Source organism: Centruroides vittatus, unplaced genomic scaffold, assembly GCF_030686945.1.
Source record: "Centruroides vittatus isolate TY-2023 unplaced genomic scaffold, ASM3068694v2 contig_364, whole genome shotgun sequence".
Classification (NCBI taxonomy): Eukaryota; Metazoa; Arthropoda; class Arachnida; order Scorpiones; family Buthidae; genus Centruroides; species Centruroides vittatus.
The window spans coordinates 6,017,797-6,040,652 of NW_027122188.1; the positions used below are offsets into that span (position 1 = coordinate 6,017,797).

The 22,856-nt window shown below is 29.9% G+C and overlaps 1 protein-coding gene across 4 annotated transcripts in view; it reads right to left on the reverse strand.

Annotated features, from left to right (window-relative positions):
* kibra (WW and C2 domain containing protein kibra) overlaps positions 1–22,856 on the reverse strand; it is a 68,073-nt gene that overhangs the window by 38,508 nt on the left and 6,709 nt on the right. For all 4 annotated transcript variants that reach the window (XM_067270198.1, XM_067270195.1, XM_067270197.1 and 1 more), the window contains exons 2-6: positions 13,343–13,452; positions 7,000–7,094; positions 6,479–6,765; positions 2,004–2,133; positions 1,026–1,145 (exon numbers count right to left, since the gene is read on the reverse strand). In XM_067270198.1, coding sequence (XP_067126299.1) covers positions 1,026–1,145; positions 2,004–2,133; positions 6,479–6,765; positions 7,000–7,094; positions 13,343–13,452 — 742 coding nt within the window. The remainder of the gene's footprint in view (positions 1–1,025; positions 1,146–2,003; positions 2,134–6,478; positions 6,766–6,999; positions 7,095–13,342; positions 13,453–22,856) is intronic.

A 22,856-nucleotide genomic window follows, 5' to 3' on the forward strand; every position in this document is an offset into this window, starting at 1 on the left:
TATTAATGGATGAAAAAGTGTTTTTGCAAAATATTCATTAAAAGATTTTGAGCATCTTCAGAAACATTAAAGTTTCCATTGTTTAACTGTGGCTCTTTTTAGACATTTTCACATCTATAAAGTGGTTATAAGGAATTTATAAAAGAAAGTAAAAAGTAAAATAAAAATAATACAAATTTAGAATATAAACTATATAGTAAAAACTTAAAACTTAATTTATACTTGTTATATTAAAGCATTCTATTTCAATTGAAAGCAAAACTAAGAATTCTAAAAAAACTTTCTTTGAAATAATTTATATAATGTTTTCAAAGTTTATTTTATTGTAGTGTCTGATTTTACTATTTTACATTTTTGCAATTTGAAAAACAGGCATTATAATATGTTATTTTTATCCTAAAATTAAAACATTCCTTAGCATTTTTTAATCATAATTTCCTGTATGTTACCAGCAATGTATACCACACAGAAAATCACAAGTGAAAATAAAAATGTCAGTTAACCATACTGCTGTATATCCTGCACCTCCAAAGCTGATACTGAAAACATGCCACTCAACTGGTATGAAATTTAGAAGGCAACTTCAGTTCCCTCATTTCTCTCTTGGAGAGCTACAGCAGCATTGCAAAAATTCTGTTTTGCTCAATACACTTCAATATTGGACCATAACAATTCGAAAGCAAGATTGGCATCAATTTTCCTGCAGAAGACTAAAATTTTAACTTTGTTTTCAGTGATGTGAGATGTTTCCTTACAATACTCTATTGATTAAACAAAACATAATTTACAATAAATGGATCTATGTAAACAGGTCATAGCTTATGTTCTACAATGATGTAATATGACAGTAAAGTTTCCATCTTTTAAATGGATTTTTAAACAAAGATAGCACTAACTAACCAAATACTAATTTGATAAAGTCAATCTACTTTTTGATTTTACCCTCACAGGTATTTAAGCTTAATGAAATTAAAATATTTTTAAAGCTAGCTAATAAGACATTTAGCCAAAAACATAATTTTTACCTCTCCAGACAAATCTGTTTGTGATGCTGTACTAAGTTTCTCTTGGGGAATACTTAATGTAGAGACATCTGGAGATGCTGGCTGCAAACATGATAAATCTTCTTTTAATCTTGCCAAACTCTAGAAAAAATTAAAATTAATAAACTTTAAAAGGATTCTTAGTATTTCAGGATTTGTAACCCTAGAATCATTCAAAAATAACCAATAACCTTATGCTTTAAGTACTTAAGTATTTTAAATAATCAGTAATTTTGTGCATCTTGAAAACATCATTATCATAATAATAATGTAAAATTTAAAAAAAATTTAAACACAAAATTATGCAAACTTTATTCTCAAAGTTATAAGTTATCATCTCAATTTACACTTGAAAATGAATTATAAACTAAAAATTTAATTTTTATATTAAAATCAAATAGACATTAATGTAATTATGCATACTATAAAATAATATTTTTACATTTGCTGTATGTATTCTATAATTACATTAATTTCTAACCAAATATTTTTTTTTATTTTTTTCATTTATTGATAGTTATGAACATATTGTATGCATTAAAATCTATGAAAATACAAATTTAGTCAGTATGAAATATTAAATAATATCAATTCTGCAACTCTCTTTTGACTCATATATTACCTTATTAATCTATATAATCTTATTAATCTATTCAAAATGAATACATATTTACATGTGTTACCAAGTACATTTATTAAATAAAAATTTCGCTTCTTTTAATTCTCTTCTGTTTACTGAAAAGTATTCATTTTCTCCATTAAAACATAAACTATTAAATATTGTTTTGTTCAGAAAGTGTTTAATCCAAAGTATTAATCTTTTCAACATGATTCACATATTCAAGAAAAATAAATATGGGAAGTTTAAACAGAATAAATGATTAAATGAACAAAGATAAGCAGTGTTTAATAAAACATAAAACAACATGAAATAATTTAAAATTTTTTAAGAACACTTACTTGCATAAGTTCAATTTTTTCTTTTTCTCCACTACTAAGAGATTTCTGAATATTGCGCAATTCTTCAAAAATTGCTTGAGCTTCAGCTAAACTATAACCTGTTTGCTGATCAGAAAACTGTTGATCCACTCTATAAATATATATACATCAAAAGAATTTAAATGGGATACATTCTAACATATTATTTTAAATAAAAATTGAAAAATTTAAAACAACTTTTATCGTGGATAAATATATTATATACAATGTAAATGATTTAAAAATAATATAAACATTTAAAAAATGACAATGAAATCCATAACAAATTTTAACTAAATAAAACAGGCAAAGATATTGGTAAAGCATTTTAGCATTGTTCAGTAGAGCATTGATTATCCGAAAGAATTCAGGACTGGGGTTATTCAGATAACTGATCATGTACGAAAAAATATATTAACATATCCCATGTTGAAAATTTTCTCCGTTGCATGTCACTTTGTGTTGAATTTTTGTCAATGTGAAGCCTAACATAAATTTTTTTAAAATAATAATTGTGGTTATTGTATCATTAAAAATTATTTCTTTATTTTGCACAAACGAAAAATATATATATCAAAAATATAAAAACAAAAAAAATTATATTTTGGAAATTAATCTAGTATCAAAAACATTCTGATTTAGCACAACACATGTCCCCACACACAGTCCTCAGAAAAACACCATACAAAACAAGGAAAGCTCACTACTCATGATGAGAAAAAAGCCTCGTTCAAATACTGGTGCATCCTTAAGTAGCCTCTCATGGTCCCACCAGTGCTGCCAGCTAAAACACGAACACCAACAAAAATAATATTTGAGTAGCCCAAGACAGCCAAATATTGCAGTGCCACAGCACTAGCAAAAATTTGAATTTGCTGACTGGAATGCTTTCGGTTAACCGATGTTTCGGTTGATCAGTATTTGGATAATCATTGCTCTACTGTACTCGGAAGAATGTTTCCTTTAACACTTAATTAACAACTAGTTTTGTTAGATCTGATTAATTTGATGTTTTAGTTACAGTTTAAGTGGTATACCAGTAACCCCGGGATTTCTGGCATGCTAGTCTTCCCCATTTATATGCAGCATGCCAGTCATTTCACAGTAATATGGTTGAGCAAAAAACCATGTGCTATCCTAAAATATATGTGATCACAAAATATGAAGGATCTGAAGTGGCAATTGCAAAACTGCCACTCTTGATCCCTCATACTCATAGACAGCCAAAGCTGGCATCCCATCTGGTCTTCTCAAATGCTGGATGGGTGACAAATCTGAAGTGTGAAAATATTATGTAAACATTCTTGGAAAACCTGAGCTGTGTGCAGCCAAGCATTATATCTTGCTAGGTGTTGCAGCCAGCCATGAAAAGTAGCACAAGGGCAGAAAATTTTCTGAACATATCACTGTGCCATCAATGTCCTTTGCACCAGTCTAAGGTACTCTAGACTGTCATAACTGACATACCAAATGGCTCTTAAGACCAGCAGTAAGAGCAATGTGACACTCAACAGTATAGACAGGATTGAAGTACTCACCAATAGTCTTCGACACACTAGCATAATGGTTGTCCATTCCCAAATGGAACCAGAATTTGTTCTTAAAAACCAACACTGCCAGTCCAAAGAGTTTATGCTTCCCTGCCCATTGCATATATGCCTTCATGTATACAATATCACCAAAACCTTTTCAGAGTCAGGCCAAAAATGGTCCAGACATTACTGTTTTGGCTTAAATCAATTTGGCAAAATAACCAGCTTGTTTCCCTCAGCCTGATGGTGCAGTCTTTTTCAAACTGTCAGCTGTGCACAATGTATTTATGTGACAATACAGGCATGACTAGCATTCAAAGATCTCCAAACAACAGGTGCACTAAAAATTCCAAACAGTTTCTTCAAGCCATTTTATATGCTATTTGAGGATAACAATTTTAAGATACTGATTGCATTACCTGGCATTCAATCAGACAAAAACTATAATCATTTATATATTTGTCTGAGATATTTATTACTGTAAAACTCATCTAACAACTAACACTTCTATCTAGATGCATAATTTTTTTTTTGTCAATGACTGTATTATTTACAAATATATTCATTTGCAAATAAAACCTATAATACTGTTTGTTAAAATATAGTAATAATATTAATGTTAATATTTGATATTATTTTCATTTAAAAATATAGCACTTCAAAGAAAAGTAATCATAAAAAAAAAATAAATTAACAACAACTTTTGATAAGATAAATCTTACAATACAAAACATTTTTCAACTTTTAAAATTACAGGATAAAAACTTAAGTAATAAATCTTTTTTAAAAATTATAAATATCATATTGTTAAATATTTCACATTAAAATGACATTAAGAAAACAGAATAGAAGAAATTAAAAAATGAAAGTAAATAAAACAATTTTAACTTATTGATTAAAATACCTCTTCTAACTCAAGCTACATATATACAATATATAATAAGAGGGTAACTGAAAAGCAAAACATGCACAAGCTTACAATAAGCATATACAATCTGGATGACCTTAGAGCAGGGGTAGACAAACTACAATCTGTGATGTCATTTTGTGCAGCCCTCATAAAAGTCCACAAATTTTAAGGGTAACATTAACATCTTTACAGACAGTAAAGTGGCCCTTAACATTTTAAACTACCAAAAGAATTCATCTGTTCTAGATGCTGAGTGAAACTGTAACCTACAGTTTAGTTGGATCCCAGCTCACAAGGGTTACGAAGGTAATAAATTGGCTGACAAGTTGGCCAAGTCAGCCTGCACATTATCTTCAAAACTAGAACCAATGATATGTGGCAGAAAAAGTGGGACTGCACTGATACAGGAAGGATATGTCACAACTTCATACCTTCCCTTGCACATCTTACAAAAGCCAAATACTTCAGCCCAGATACAGAGGTGACCCAGTGCCTTACAGAACATGGGAACTTTGCATCATACCTGCACCGTTTTGGTAAGCAGATCGATAGCATCCAAGATTGTGATGGACAGAGTAAAGACGATACGCTACATTTTCTCTTCAGCTGCAACAAATACAACCAACAACATGCAGAACTCTTCAAAGAATGTCTCCAAACAGGACTCAACTGGCCCCCCAATCCTGCTGACATTCTCGATAACAAAAAACTATGGACAAAAATAAAGAATTTCATACACAACACACAAAACTCAGGCCCGCAAATTCCATTAGCCAGCAAGATGGATGACACAGCCACATCTCACATCTGGACCAATGATAGACTGGTTGATATCATTTAAGGTAGGCCGGCTACTCACCCAATTTGTTCAACCCGCGATTTGACTGTACTGTGCATATGCAAATTAGACCCACTGGGTTTATATCTACTAGGTTCTTCAATGTTTTTAATGTTAAATTTTGTAATGTTTTATCTCTTTGCCAACCCAATCTACAGCACTAACCATGTAAATACATGACTTAGCCATATCAATAACTGATATTCATGTTTTGTTCTATATCTAACTTTATATAATAATGCTCCACTCCTTTATCAAGTGTCGGTATTTGTATACATTACATATATAAAGTGATCATAAATCGTGTACTTTGTAATTGTTAAAACATTGTATCTGATACCCCTGTTTGCTGTACACACGCGCCTACATGTGAAAACTTGTCATGTTTGTTTTTATACTGTATCACTGTACATATTTTGTTTTGTAACTGTATTTTTACTTGTTCAACAATTATGATGCAGATGCCCAATGATCCGATACTTCCCTTCAATCTTTCCCTATTTTCTTTCCCTCCCTACTTACTATCACTTCCTCTTCTAATTTCAATTTCATCACTTCTAATTTTTTAGAGGTAAAATCTGTGCACATACAGACAACCTCTCTACTCTTTTAATGTAATATATGTAACTTATCGCTTATATTTTATTTGTCTAATTCATATAGGGTTCCTACTCAAATTTTTGTTTTATATTTCATAACTTTCCCTGACCAACTTTGTACAAATTCCCTGTCCCTCACACACCTTATTCTATGGCACATTGACAAAATAAAACAGCATTTGACTTACTATGCACTATGCTGTTGCTTCTCCAACTTTTTATTTAGTTATTTTTTCTAATTAACAGTTATATAGTTTTTACAATTGCCAAATTATTAAAACTAAAAATAAAATTTTTTATTAAATTAAAGTAGTTTAGTCTGTTATTAATCCACAACCATAAATCTATGTGACTGAAAAAAAGCCATTATTTATTTATTATTCAGTAACTTCTTGCTGCCTTCAGATGGCTATACTTAGTCAAGCACATTGACACCAAAAATTCAACAAGGCAGTCAAGGAGACAAATTTCCTGACTTTTTGACAAATTCCGACTTTCCAGGCATGTAGGAACCCTGTACAAATCACTAAAAACTATAAAATTAATAATTTAAAAATCTTTATATATTATTAACTTACCTCGCAAGAGCTTCTATTCCCTGTTCTTTATAATATACTTCAGTTTTTATCTGATCTAGTTCTCTCTTTAAACGGGCCACTCTTTCTTTAGCCAAAGCCACATCAGCTTTCAATAAATCAGGATCATATTTTGTAGTAGTGCTACCACTACTTGAAGAACCCACAGAGTACAAACTAACATTAGATGGATAATTACTTAAGCCATGAAGAGCAGCAGTAAGATGATGATATTCATCTTGAGCTAAAGAAAGTCTTTGTTGTTTGATGTCATAGATCTCTTGTTTTGCCTGAAAAATATTATCATTCTTTTATGATTTATTTTTATAAAATAAACCATAACTAATAATAATTAAGAATACTTATTAGTTATGTTTTATTCTATATCATAAAGCTTTTATATTTTCAATATGATCAATCATGTTCATTAAAATATTACATTCTTTTATAATTATTCCACATTTTCTAAAAGATAAATTTATCAATGAAATAAATATATATGTAAGTATATTATTCCTCCTTACTTTTAAATCCTTCTGTGCAGTAAGTAAATATTCTTTGAGCATTGCTTCTTGTAACTGTCTCCATTGCTGACGAGGATCTTCAATTTGATTGGTTTCTAAAAAATTATTTTTATTTCAGACAGGAATTAAAAATAAAATTTGGTTATATAATTAAAATAATAAGAGTTCTGTAACTTCCAAATTTAGACATCATTTACTTTCAAAGTTTTAAATATGGACTTGTGATTATACTTTAACATAACTATAAAACTAAAAAAAGTTGACAATTTTATTTTCAAATTACATATGAAGATATGTTACTTTATAATAAAAATAAAATTATATTTTTATTTAAAACTAAGTATCAAGCAATGTGATGTTGCCAAAGGCCTCAATGCAGAATTCTTATAGTATATCTGCCATTATTAATTTTTTTCCCCACATATTCCTTAACCATCAAGCACATACCTCTAGGAGTATGCATACCCCCAGTTGGGAATTGCAGGTCTAAACCTATCAAGAATTTCTTTAAAATAACATTGAAAATTCTTTACACACCATACACATTCATCTGACATCATAAGTCTATGCTGTGTGCTGTTTTCCTGAAATCAGCACATAGCACAATCATGACATTCTTCAATCTGGTCACTGTCTGTTAATGTGGAGGATTGCCTAGACCTGGGATCTTCATCAGTTGATGTTCTTCCTGATTTGAAATGCTAGAATCATTCAGAGCACCAAGTTCTGCTCATGTAGCCCTTGCCATAAGCTTGCTTAAGCATTTGAAATGTGTCTGTAAATATTTTACTGGGTTTGAAGCAAAATTTCACAAACATGTCTCTCTTAAGCCACTGATTATGAAAATGGTCTAAATCATATATTTTTCATTTAGAGATAGTTTGACTTTTGGGTTTAAAAAAATATTTTAAAAATTTTTACATGATCACTGAAAAACTATTTTGCAAGAATAAATATATGAGAGTTGTTAAAATAACTCAAACTCTTGCTATAAAATCATTAGTAATTACAAATTTATTATACACCCCTTCAAAGTATTCTCCTCTACTGGCAATATGCCATTACCAATGTTTCTTCCACAATTGAAATGCCTCCTGAACTGCATTTTCTGAAATGGCATGCAGGTCTTGTATTTCATTTTTCTTTGCCTCCTGTGGTTTGAAAACAACATTCTTTCAAAGTTGTTTTCAACTTAGGATACAGGAAAAAGTCTGTTGGGACATCTCTGAACAGTAAGATAGGTAGAACATGACTGGTGGTATCTTGTTCTTTGCCAAATAATTTCAAATCAGGAATGATGTGTGATGCTGGCATATTGCTTTGCTGAAATATCCACATTTGGTTTTCCCTATAACTCAGGCCTCTTCCTATCACAGCATCCTTCAAATACCTTCAAACTTTTTGATGACTATCTGATCACATTGGATGAATTCATAGTGCAGAATACCTTTCCAATAAAAAAAATAATAAAAACAATCAGCATTACCTCAGTTGCAAACCAACTTGTATGTGCTTTTTTTTTTGGTTGAAGAGATCTTTTCCCCACCCACTAGAACGAATGCATCTTGGTTGGACATTGTATCCATGAACCCATGTCTCATCTCTTGTTGTTGTTGTGTTTTTAAAAAAGTTTTCATCACAACTTGCATATTCAAGCTGTTGTCCTTCACTGATTCAAATACTGTTCACTTTCTAATCATCAGTCAACAAATGTGGTACAAATGTTGCAGCAGTGTGATGTATCTTTTACTGAAAATCACATGGAATGACCTATGCTGATGCTCTCTTCCTCAATGTTTCATGAATTAAATTACAAACTTCTCCCAAGTGATCAGTGTCTGTTGATAAGGTTGCCTAGGCTTGGGATCTTCATCAGTCAATGTTTTGCCTGATTCGTTGAAATGTTTGAACCATTCAGAGCACTGAGTTCTGTTCATGTAGATCTCCCCATAAGCTTGCATTTAACATGTCTGTAAAGTTTTTACTGGGTTTAAAACAAAATTTCACAAGCATGTCTCTCTTCAAGATCTTTCATTTTTAACTTGTCAGAAATACAATAAATAATACATGCATATGTTCACTCAAATGCTCATAGCTCAATTTCTACTGCAGAAGGTAGATAAGTGAAAAAATGTTCCAAAACTCTACTAAATGATACCACTGGCTGCATTTCACTCCAAGTGCAAGTTTTGCCCTATTCAAAAAAAATCAGTCTTTTTTGAACAGCCTATATGTATATAATTGTGAAATTTTATGAATAGTTTGTGAAGTAAATTCAAATTTCTTCCTATTTTTGACCTACAAGTTAAACCACTTTCATAATACTAACTCATATGCATCCCTTAACTTTAGTTCTCTCTCACTTTTCTGTACATTTATCCTCGTTTTAATTGTTATTATTACACATTATTACTTAAATTTACATCTTGAAAGTTTCTGGTCTCTTTTCTATAAATTAACTCACAGATACTGTTTAGAAACCAACTGTTAACAATATTAATTCTCTTCAGTGAAAATAAGAGCAAAGTAATCAGCTCTCAAACCTATGTCATCAGATATTGTAGAATTAATGTGCAACTTTCTTAGTAATATCAATAATAGTAATTTTAATGAAAATTACTTTATTTACTCTATATCTGCTTTTGATCAAATTTAGAATCAAAAGCATTCTAATTCTAAAAAGCTGTAACCTGACAAAGATCTAGAGGAAAGGATCAAAAACATTAGTCTTTATATGAGTAAATAAGTACTGGAGTTTTGCTTTAGAATGTACTTTAAAGAATTATTAATATCACCACTCCAATCTGGAAGAGTTGTGAGTTGAAAATAATTTATAACAACCTAAAGATTTTTAATCATATCAATAAAGTACTAAATTATTCCATTCACTTTTAAAATCTGTATTAGAAAAATGACAAATTATCAAAGTAGATACAACTTCTGAGTTGGCATATAAGTTATTTCTACTTTGTACCAAAAGAGCACATTAATATTAAAAGTTTTATAAATCTAAAAGAAAGAAAAAAAAAATCACAAAAAGAATTGTCAATTAAAATTCTATAAATATTTTTAATACTTTAATTTCAATTTCTTTCATATACAGTGGGTGATTGGTTAATGAACAAATCAGATAACGAACACTTTCACAAAAGATTTTTATGTTCGGACAACAAACACATGTTCGGATAACGAACACCTCACAGAACAAATGCAAGAAGAAGCGACATAAAATAATGAATACCGATTGGTTTTCCCTTGTCTTCAGGCAACAATTCGAAACTTTTCAGAGCGCGGGAGACGTCGACATCGATGCTCAACCTGGTATATATACTGTACTTCTGATAAATAGCACTGAGTTCAGCGTTAACGTAAATTCTTCTTTTTACTGCAAGCACTTTCGACGAAATTACGTTCGTCGTCTTCAGGCGAATAAAGAATGTTTAAAAATTCGGCAACAAAAATTTTCCGTTATCAGTTTGGAACGTTCGGCACATGCCACTTTCAAATTTATTCTTTATTTGCCTGAAGACGACGAACGTAATTTCGTCGAAAGTGCTTGCAGTAAAAAGAAGAATTTATGTTAACGCTGAACTCAGTGCTATTTATCAGAAGTATATACAATTTTGGCGTGAATTTACTTGTATATTTTTTCTACTGGTATATACTGATCAGATAGTATTCCTCCAAACATTGAAACACTCCCTTGTAATTCCAGCCTTTTATTTTTCTGACAGAAACAATCCTTTTATAGTAGTCACAAGACTGTCGGGCGGATACTTGTAAATTTTGCGTCGGTTTTTATTTTTGAAGGTGAGAGTATAATAGCAAAGGTAGAGAGAGGGCAGAAGATGTCTGATGTTGCTGGGCAGTATGGCTTGAACAGGTCTACAGTAGGCCATAGTTCAATCTTATCTAAGAAAGATACAGTATAATCAAGAAAATTCAAGCAGCTAAAGGAGTAACAAAAATCACATCTGAGAAATAAAGAACATTGAAGAGCTCATAATGAAACCTGAAACTGATCTGACGACAGAAGAACATCAAGAACTCTTGAATGAAGAACACCAAGAAACTCGGCAAGATATGTTTTCTTCTGAGAAAGAGGATTAATGCTGATATCTGCTATTATACATCTTTTAAAGATGTGGGAGGATGTCAGAAAAATGGTCTTAGAATGGCATCCAACCAGGTGCCATTCTAAGACCGTTGGCATCCAACCAGGTTAATAGGCTTGGAGGTCTACACAATTACAATGCTATTAATTACTTCTGAAAATCCTGAAGAAGAGAGAAAAAGCAATTGACATTAGACAGATTCTTTAACCCCTGCAAATGGAAAAAACTTGACTAATAAAAATGCAAAACTCTGTATATATACTATTTTTATTATTACATATAAATAAATACATATATTTTTACTTTTTGGGTTTCCAGAACAAATTAATCAAATTCCCATAAAAACCTATGGTAAATCAATATTCAGACATTGAGCAAAGTCTTGGAATGGATTATGTTCATTAACTGATCACCCACTGTATATTGAACTGCACAATGTTTTTAATGGAATTTGTTGTATTTATTTACAAAATTGAATATATTTAAATTAAACTGTAACAAAACAGTAAATAAAAAAAGTAAAAAAATTAATATAATTATGAATTTATAAAAACAAAAACTTAGCTCACATATATGCAATTTAATGGAATTTTTTAACAAGGTATATGCTATTTTGAAGAGAGATAAAGTGTTGCTACCCATCTGTTATTGAGGAAGATACATATCTACTTTGACTTTGGATCTCTCCATTTTGACAAAACATTTCATGAAACAAACTCATTTAATTATAACTGACCCATATCTTTCTAGTACCAATAAATAGTAGTTTATAAAAGAGAAATGTATTATATGAGTACACTACTTTGAACTGATCACTACCAACAAAAACATTGGTAAATTAATCAAAGATTTTTAGGCAATGAGAAGTTCAAACTGATCATGAAAACAGTATAAATAGATTTCATAAATTGAGTAGAATTCAAATAAAAAAAATAATAGTTTATGAGAAATCAATACTATCAATAAATAGTGCAACATCAACTTTTAATTAAACAATGTGAAATTCATTTCAAAATTAGCCAAAATAATATGTTAAATAGACTAAGGTTTTTGAAATAATTCATTAAATTTATATCTGAATCAAATTTAATTCATTTATAGATGATAAAGCAAATAATTGTAGTCTGAATTAAAAATATATCATCACCTAGCACACTGCTAAAAGTTTATTTAACTTTAGCATAATAAATAAAAATTTGCAATTTAAAATCTAAGCATAATTTACATATATATTTTTAACAAAAATCTCTTTCTACTTGTTTATTTGAATTTATAAATAAATTATCTAATTTTAGTTAACAGTACAAAGAAATATAACTAGAACATTCTACGCAGATTAAAACCATGTTGTTTACTATTCAGTAATACCTTCATTTATAACATAATACATTATTATTTTGAAAATGAGAATTATTTTTTCTCTATGCTCCCTTTAGTAAAGCTTAAGATATGCAAAAGTGTTATTGAATAAACACCCTATCAAATGAAAGTACATTTATTCATAGAAGATATAACCAGAAAAAGGATTCTATTCATAATAATAAGTTACAAAACATATAAACAAGATAAGAAAGGGCACATTAGTCAAACTGTTCTCACAAAACTCAATAATTAGCAGACCTAGATTTAAGGTAATTCACTTTAGAGCACTTTGCTAATGCAATGCTTTTCAATAAAATTCATGTTTATTATTTTCAGTTCTTATCTTCTCTTTATGAAACTTTTTAGGTATTTTTTATTTACTATTTTTTTACTTTTTCGTGTCTTTTTTAGGCTTAATACTATTGCATACTTACTAAATGATATTGTAAATATGTTTTTAGGCTTTTATATGCACTGGCAATTAACTCAAGGTGTGATTTGTTTAAAGGTAATATTCCCTTTACAGCAGTGGTTTAAAACCTAAACTGCTATTTAGTGAAGTACATCTTATATAAGTTCTACAGAAAAACATATTGAAAGTTGCAATTTTTATCGTCTTCAAAATAATGTTGTAATCAATGCATTATTATAATGAGGCACAAGTTTAAATTTCATCTATGGTGAAACATTTATTTTCTCTGATTCTGATTTTTATTTTTGGTGGGATAAAGCTTATAGTTTAGTTATAAAAAAATATGCAAGATTTACCACTTTATGTTGATTGTTTTATTTAAATTTATTTTTATGAATAAAATTACACTAATAGAATAATATACTTTCTTTTAAACTTTTTTTCTACAACTTACTTTTCAAATGGTCAATATAATAAACTCCAATTTGTTGATCATAACATTCTTCCCAGCCAAAAGGTAATTCATCTCCAACACAATCTGCAAAACTTTGAGGTTTTGTGTACCTATAATATAAATTTATAAATATATTTTAACAAATTATTATTAATGATTTTTACAATAAATGATTAATAGAATATATGTAAGAAAAACAAAAGTCTCCATAATAAAATATAACATTAACATTTCCATGTTACATCAAATCATGTTACATGAAAATAGAAAGTTATTTTTCAAAATGTAATCACTGAAAACTTCCCATTCATTTCATTACATCATTTATGAAATTTATCACTAAATAGTATTGGCATAAAGTTGTTAATCATCATCTTTGTAATGTTAATTTTTTATTCAGTTTTGGCTACAAGGAGGTCAGTTTTGAATGTTTTTAGAGAACTTTTGGAAAAATTTCTATGACTTTCAAATAGTACTTCTAAAATTTACCAATATAAGGATAAATTCAAGATCAATTTGTAACATTATACAGTTCACTAGTATAATTTAAATTCAAACACATTTAAATCAAAAATAACTACAAATAAGATCATTATAACACAACATAATTGGACAACTGAAATAAAAGTCTTGGAAAAATATGAAAAATCAGGATGCATATGTATATACTCATACATACATATATTTTTTAGATTTATGGTAATCTAAGCTATAAATGGATTTAAAAAAATTGGTGCATTTTTAAAATAATTTTTCAGAATAAAAATTATATGACCATTGTCATTGTAAAAAAATTTGCATTTCCTGGATTTCATGATTAAAATAGGTCATTCATGGCATCATTGACAACTTCAATTTTATTTCCATTCAAATTTATCAGTATATTACATCAAGTTTATAATTGTATATACTATTCTAGAATGATGACACATGCTTAAATTAATTTTTTAAATTAAAAAAGAGCTTTATGTTTATCAGTTTAGTGTTAAGCATCAAATTACACAATAATCCTATATGTTCAGAAGAAATATTAAGTCTTGACTATATTCTGCATTCCTGCCTGATTGTTAAAAAAGTATCTGGGCTTTATGTTTAAGTCAATGATAAGTCACTTTATATTTGAAATCATCTTCCCATACATTTTTTTGTATGAGAAAATAGATAAAAATCTGATGGGATTAAATCTGAGCTCTATGGTGAGTAGAAAATAATTTTCCATTTCCAATCCTTCAGAAATATGGTAGTACCTTTTATAGTCAATGAATGATTGTTGTCATGAAGAACTCTATTTGGAAACAACTAGATTTCTTGAGGCAAAATTGAGTTTTTGAACCATTCATTGAACATTCCAAAAGACAATGCCATAATTTCGCCAGTACTTGAAAAAGCCTTACATTTGTTTGGACATGTGATTGTGAGTGCTTCCAGGTCAGTCTCCCCATCTTCAAAATATAATAATATAATAAACAACTAATAATGATGCAATCATATCTTGTTTTGCAATGATAGAAAACAAGAATGCATCACTCTTGATCATCTGAGTCAGTAATGGTAGCAGTGATGATAATGATGTTTTAACACTGAGAGTAATAACTTCTTGTTTTCTATCATGACTTGCTGATCAAATGTAATTTATCAAGGTCATTACTGTCAATAATGACTCAGGCGATTGACAAAAATATTCATTCACAGTTGTTTATAAATGTCAGAAAGCTTTCTTGGAAACCAACAGGAGCAGACTTTTCAAAAGCCCAAATGCTCATGGACGTCGTCTCATTTATATAGAAAACTAAGCCAATATTATACTAATAATCAAACAATAGAGCTGAATTGATTATTCAGCTAGAACTTGGCTAATTAATTAGAGTTGTTAAGAAACTATAACAGTTCAGCTATAGAAAACAATTACATCTATACTTCTTCCTTTGAATATTCGGTAATTAATCCAGACATATTCATAGATGTTAATCTTCAAATTTCTTTTTTTTATCTTTCACTAACATATCACATGACAGACATGAAAACAAGAATGCTCATGCATCATGTGGTTCCTTATAAAACTTGAATGTACCTGTGAACTTCATACATAGGAGGAAAATTTAATTTCTAATACATCCTAGTAAAAGAAATGAGTTTCAATGGAGATATATAAAATTATTAGAAAGATAAGAAACAGTCCAAAAAAAATGTATGAATATTCCAAATAATGTTAAAATTGGAAAGATTATACATACAGTAAAAATTATGGTTTTCTTTCAAAATTTTAAATAATAATAAAGCTACCATACTCTAAATACATATCAAAAGAAAATCCAGCTTGGCCCTTGCCTTAGTTAGGCCTATTACTTCTTTGAGATAAATATTAGCCGGCATCACTATGTATAATTAGTTGTCCCCACATCAGAATGAGATACAAATAACACTTACATTAAACCTGGTAACCGGAGTGGTTGTGTTATAGGATAGCTAATGTTTTCGAGGCCCCTTCTGGGCTTTTCTTCAGGCTTTTTGTGTAAATAATAAGTCGAACATTGAGAATCAAATATTTTCTTTTGAAAAGTTTACCATTCAAATCATCACACGTGGAAACCTTCCAGGAGATTTAAAATGAAACGAGCGATGATTTGTGTAAAGCGCATGCACTCCTTATTAATGTTGATGGAAATTTTAAATATTATTATCTAGCAGGATCTGCCACGCTGTTGAAAGGGCCATCTCTTCTTTAAAATTGATGCATGCGGTGTTACGTCCTGCTCTAAGTATTTCCATCTAAGTATGTGGTGAGCATGTTGTGTGTGGCTTTCTCCAATATTCAAGTGGGTGCCCTGGCCTTATCCACCACCAGACAAAGCTGCTACCCTTGTTTGTGGGTCTTGGCAAAGGCGAATAATTTAGGAGCATCAGGAGCATCCACAATGATGTTATTCAAATTTAGTTTGTTAGCAAGCTATGTGTTGGCAAAATGTTTCACCCTGGATTCAATCCAGGGTGAAACATTACATTTATTACTGTGATTTGTTGTCAGTGATGGTAGCAATGATGATATGATGATGATGTTTTAGCACTGATAGTAATGACTTCTTGTTTTCTACCATAACTTGCTGTCAATAATGAATCAGGTGATTGATAGAAAACTCATTCCGGGTGTAAACTTTTTGTACCAGAAATTGTGAATGTTTTCTAAATCAAGTGTTTTCCAACTGTGTGTTCTTGTACTGCATTTGGATACCATGTATGTTTATTTCAACACAGGGTATATCAATAAGCATGTTTTCTTCTCTCTCTCTCTCTCTGATCTAGTTTTTCTCCATTTTTGTATATGATTATAGTTAAATCAAAGAGCAGAGCAACAGTCTGCAATTGTTTTTCTTTTGGTATACCATTGTGCTGTGATTGTGTGGTAGATTTAGTTTGTAGTTGTCTGTAGGAAAGTATAAAGACCAACAACTGCCGAGTTATCGGGCTAGCAAATGGCTATAATAATATTAATAATTTAAGTTAATTTGGTACTAGAGTTAGGCGTTAGGCTCCATCTCTTGCTAGCCCGATAATTCGGCAGTTGTTGGTCTTTATATATAACGGGTTAATTGTTGTTTATTTATATATATATGCCTTGCCGGAGTTTGCGATGGCCGGTTGAGTGCCTTTGGGAGGACATGGGCAATTAATGTGTCCCCAGCCGGCATTGTAATGACCGTCGATGGTCATATGGTAATCTTACATCAACTGGAAGGGGAGATCGGACCGAAGGTCCGGGTAGCGTAACTGGTAACGTGTCTGCACGGATAGAAGAAGTTGCGGGTTTGAGTCCCGCTTCGGGCCGATTCTTTTCTTCCAGTTAGGCCTAAATTTATTTAAATTATTTAATTAAAATTCTAATTATTAAATTTAGCAAGAGATGGCGCCTAACGCCTAACTCTAGTACCAAATTAACTTAAATTATTAATATTACTATAGCCATTTGCTAGCCCGATAATTCGGCAGTTGTTAGTCTTTATATATAACGGGTTAGTTGTTGTTTATTTATGTAGGAAAGTATCTCACTGTTTGAGAATAATTTATTTTGTTGTTTTGATAGTGTACAAATTTTGTATTGTTTTAGTCTTGGCAACATGGCAGCAAGTTTTCATTTCAGATTGCCAATGTATTCCTGTATGTGCATATTGTGTTGTTCATGTTAAATGAATACACTGACCATTGTCTTTTGGCATTATATTACTTTAATTCAAACAAAATAGATATTTATGTATTTTCAACACTTCATTAATGTCATCTTCAGACAATGAAGAATGTATTTAGAATACAAACAAAATTTGAATAAAAAGTCAATATACTTCAAAAAAGATTTTGTAAATGAATTATACTTTCGTAAAATTTAAACAATGGGATCGGTAATATTCTTAAAAAATTGTATGATTAAAGGAACGTGAAGCTGCCCTTAGGTTAAAAAGACAAGAATCATCCATGGTGTTTACATTATTTTACAATTAAATTTATTACAGACAGAAATAATGTTAAAATATTATATAAAGTAAAAAACTGTTTAAAACGAAGGATTATCAAACATTTTTGTATTGTAGCATATGCAAATGTCATAAATCTGAATAATGGAATGAATGTAAATGCATGCTGGAAAGAAATCACCCAGCATAAAAAAAACAGTAACCGGCAGTTCATTGTCTCCACCGATGAAGCTTAACTGTATGAAAGCGAAATGCATTTGGATTGTGTGAACTTATTGAAATGGAGTTATTGGCAATAAAGGTTTAGTATTTCTTCGTTATTCATTTGTCTGCTTAACTGAATCTCTCAAAGTCGGATAAAAAAAGAGTAATTTTACTTGGTTTTAGTCTGAAAATAATCTCATCTTTATTTTTAGAATTTACAATTTTTTGAATTATACTTTCTTAATGATTTTTGAACAAATTTTCAAAACTTTTGATTTAAATGCAAATGAAGATATGATGACAAATAAGATTTTAAACTAATTAAAAAATTCTTGTGAATTCCATAATCCTGCATCTGCAGAATTTTCTAATTGTAATATAGCTGGTAATCCAACAAGGAAAGATTTTAAACATATAAAACAATATAATTTAAGATATAATGTCTACATATAACAATGTTAGGATCCTGTAATAAGCCTACACTTGAAATCTCAGAATTATAGATGTTCCTTTTTAAAAATGTTAAAAACTTAGTTTTTATTTTTAGCAACATCATGTATTCCATATTTAAAAAATAATTGTAACTTTTTACAGTTGCAATATGCAACCATTGAATATATATCTTATATCAGGGGTGGCCAACTTTTGTGCACATAAGATCTACTTTTTATCGTAAAAATGTGTCGTGATCAACTTGTTGTCATAGGCATAGTCTAAGTGGGGAGGGGGAGTGTGAAATACATACTATGTTTATACACTGTGTTTCAGTACGAAGTGCACTCACTGCTTATGAGTCAAGTCATAACTGCATGCATACAGTTGCGTTCGGTTACAAATATAATACATTAAGTCAAGACATCGCTAGTGATCAACCAAAAGTGGCTCGGCGATCGACCGGTCAATCGCGGTCGACTTGTTGGCCACCCGTCTTATATAATTCTCATCTGCTGAAAAGTTAAATAAAAACAAATGTTTTCAGCCTTAATTGAAAGCAAAAAGAAAATAAAACAACAAATGAAATAGAATATTCCAAAATACAAAAATAATTGAAATAAAAGCATTTAAATATTTGAATTATATTTACATAGATGTGTAATTACAATAATAAAATAAAGGTTAAATTAAATGAACTAATACATTATACATAAAAACAAAGAAAAAAACAACAAAAGGTAGAACATGAATGTAAATGTCCAAATTGCTGATTATGGGATGTCAAAATATATTTTTCAGAATGTCAAGATAAAGTCCATATCCTCGTAGCTGATTTAAATATCTCTTGTAGTTCCAATCCTTTCAACTCTGTCATGTTACTTGTAGGTTGTATTAGCTGTGCATAATCTAGTGTAACCTCCATTTTCATAATTAAAACATAAAAAGCCTGTTATGGCTTTTTATTGTTATTGGTATATCAATGCTCCTTTTGCATGCTGTATAATAAATGGTTTTTTGTTCCTATGTATTTTAAGTTACTGTCAAATTTGTTATTCTTAATTGGAATCATATATATACCTGGAACCTGCATTCTTTCTATCCTACTTTTGTCATTCCTTAATAATTTGTGAAGTAATTTGTGAAGATTTCTACAGTAGCATATCCTTGTATTCATGACCTTTGCTATCTCCTCATATACTTTGGTAAGAGTTCTTGTTGTAACAGATAACTTTGATGTAGCATTGAAGATCATTATATCATGATTGCACACCATTAAACCTATCTACATGCAAGTCCCCATGCTTATCCTACTGTCAGATATTTTGAATTCTAAAAGAAAGCCAAATGCTTTTATTTGAAATAAAAAAAAGAGAGAATAAACAAATTATTTTAATCATAATCAATTTAAGCAAAATACAACAGTTTACTGGATGGTATGAATAAAACTCCTAACTCAATAGCCAAAAAACAAGTAAAAAACACATTTTCATCCATTTTTAAAGGTCATTGTCAGACTGAAGTTCCAATACAAAATCACACGATGAAAATGTTTTTTGTTTTCATCCTGCATTTCCATATTAGAACTTCAAGGTTCTGTTCTAGAGTTAGGAGTTTTACTGTTTAAGTACAAACATGTTCTCTAACTACATGTAAACTAAGCTCAACATGGAGTTACAAATAAGTGATACTATCAGATTTTAATTGGACTATAATACAGCCATATTATAGTCATCCAATTAATATCTGGTGGTATTGTTTGTTTGGACCAGTGATCCATCTTTTTTTGTGAGCTCAGTGGCTGAGTGGATAAAAAAACCACTAAATATTGGTAGAAAGTTATGGGCTTGTATCTGACCAATAGAGCTGGCTACAAAATGTTTTCTGGGTTTACTTCTCATGTCTAACATCTAAATAGGGGCCAATTTCCAAAAATAAAGTCTTCCTGGACAGATTGCCTTTTATTTTCAAATAGTTCTTAATAAAGAACTTTGTAAAAATATTTGGACAAGATACCTTGTGTTCTTGAAACAATTTTTATCTTAATCGTCTATCTTGATCTGTTTCTCATCTAAGCTTTCTGATTGGTCACATACCTATTTCCATGGGAAATCTAAGATCAACTTGGCTATGAGAGTGGTCTACATCAATGTTCAATTGGACACTGAATTCCAATATCAACCAGAAATGGTTGATCTTAGGACTTACACTGTTTATCAGTTCCTGTCATAGTATAATATTAAAAATATTTGGTCTTTTTTGAGGTTTTTCTAGTTCAAAAATTTTTTAGCAGAAAATTTTAACAAGGGTTTGGACTTTGTCCAAAGTCTCACAAAATCATGAGTTATATATATGGTATATTATTGTAATAATATGCTTAATAATAATAATAATAAATAATAAGTTTTTTATATTATTATTAAATTAATTAATAATACAGTAATAAGTGTTCCATTTGGTAACAGGCTTAACATAAAGCAGATGCTCAGCAAATAATTAGAATAGACTTAACAGCATAAAACATCACTAATAATAATTAAACAATAATAAACAAAGTCCCATAAAATTCAAGTTCAATTCAGTAGAACTAATGTTTTTGACCATATTTTAATTGATCTCATGTACCACCAGCTTATGACATTCCATAACTTGTTGACTACTTCCATGTTATAATGGTATATCTATTTTGCATCTGTACATAATTTTACTTTTATTATATTTTATATATTGCCTTAGTTCATAAACATTTGCATGGTCCCAGTGCATTTCTTACTTTTTGAACTAGTTTACTTCACAGATTACATTCATATTTACCATATACTGAATCAGCTTTGTCCTTTACTATAGTGTACTAGTAGTCTTTTAAAAGTATGAGAAATAGCTATTCTGTCAAAAAAACTAGAAATTTTAGCATGGTATAAAACCAATGGCAACTTACTGTATAAAAGTTCAAGATTCCAGAGTTCAAGATTAACAAGAAAGGACTACAAAAAATGAATTGCTACTGAATTGCTAAATTCAACAAAATAATAAAGGCCAAGCAAGGAAGCAATGCATTGGAAGAGGAAATAAACTACATTCAGAAGAGTTGGATGAAGAAAAATTGTTTGAATTCTTTGATAGAGAATGATCTGCAAGACAAATTGTTTCCAATTAGGGTTTCTCATTTCCTGGTCTTTTGCTTGTCCCGGGATTCCGGAATAAAACTAAACTGTTTCCCAGGATAGAATTAATTATTTTTAAGATATACAAAATATCTTGAAATCAAATGATATAATTATTTTTCATTTTTTAAAGTAATTTAATATGTTCTGCAACCTCCAAAATCATATTAATAATGCTGTGTAAGATTCAAAATTACCTTTGAATTACACAGAAATTTTCACAAATAGAAAAAATTTATTAAAGTTTGCTGGAAACTGTATACAATGACAACAACAAAAAAATGCTTTGAATTAAGTTAAAAATTTTTAAAAAATAAACTTAGATCAAACTCCTAACTTAAAAAGTAACTTTCATTTTTTAAATAAAACATAATACAAAATATTATTGTAAATTTTTATAATAAGATTTTAAAAAACAAAGATGATCAATACTCCAATTACTCGATCTGGTTCTTATTTAACTAATGAAAAACCTGCTACCAAAAATTGCCCTTTCTGATTCAATTCGTGTGAGTGGAATCATCTTTAATGCATTTAAGAGAAGACAGATGATGTGTGTTTTTGCACCTGTAGCCTGGAAGATTTCTAGTTTGTTTTCGAGATTGTAGTACAGTAAGACCCTACTTAATGCGGGGGATGCATTCCTAGATGACAAAGTGCTAAATGAAACAGCGTTAAATGAAGTCATTTTAACATGGAGTAAATAGAGATAGGGGAACACGCAACCAAAAATAAACAAATTTTATTTTAATTTTAAGTTATTTTTATATTAATATATCTTAAATAACACAAACATGCACACAGAAATGTAAAGTTCATTTTTTGTGATGAAGGTCCTGACTTTTCTGAAATTTGTTTTTTTGCAATAAAGTCGTGAAGTTTCGTTTCTCGCTTTTTTTTCCTTTCCTTAAGCAAATGTCAGTAGCAGAAGATCGCATCCAAAACATCTCGTTTTTGCTTTTACACTCCTTTCAAAATCTGAATCATTTGCTACAATTTGATCAACAATTTTGGTTATTGTTACCAAACTTTTACTAAGGAAATCTGTAGAGAAATTTTTTAGGTTCTTCATTTTCAGAATCCATTTTCTAGTTCTACATGAATGCCTTGTTCTGCCAGTTCTTGAAGGTCGTCGTTGGTAAGGCTCTCACCAGAAACCTGCTGTAACTCTTCAATATCCTGCTCATCTACATCTCCTAGTCCTTCGTATTGATTAGGTTGACGTTGGTCAACCTAACAATACAGCAATAG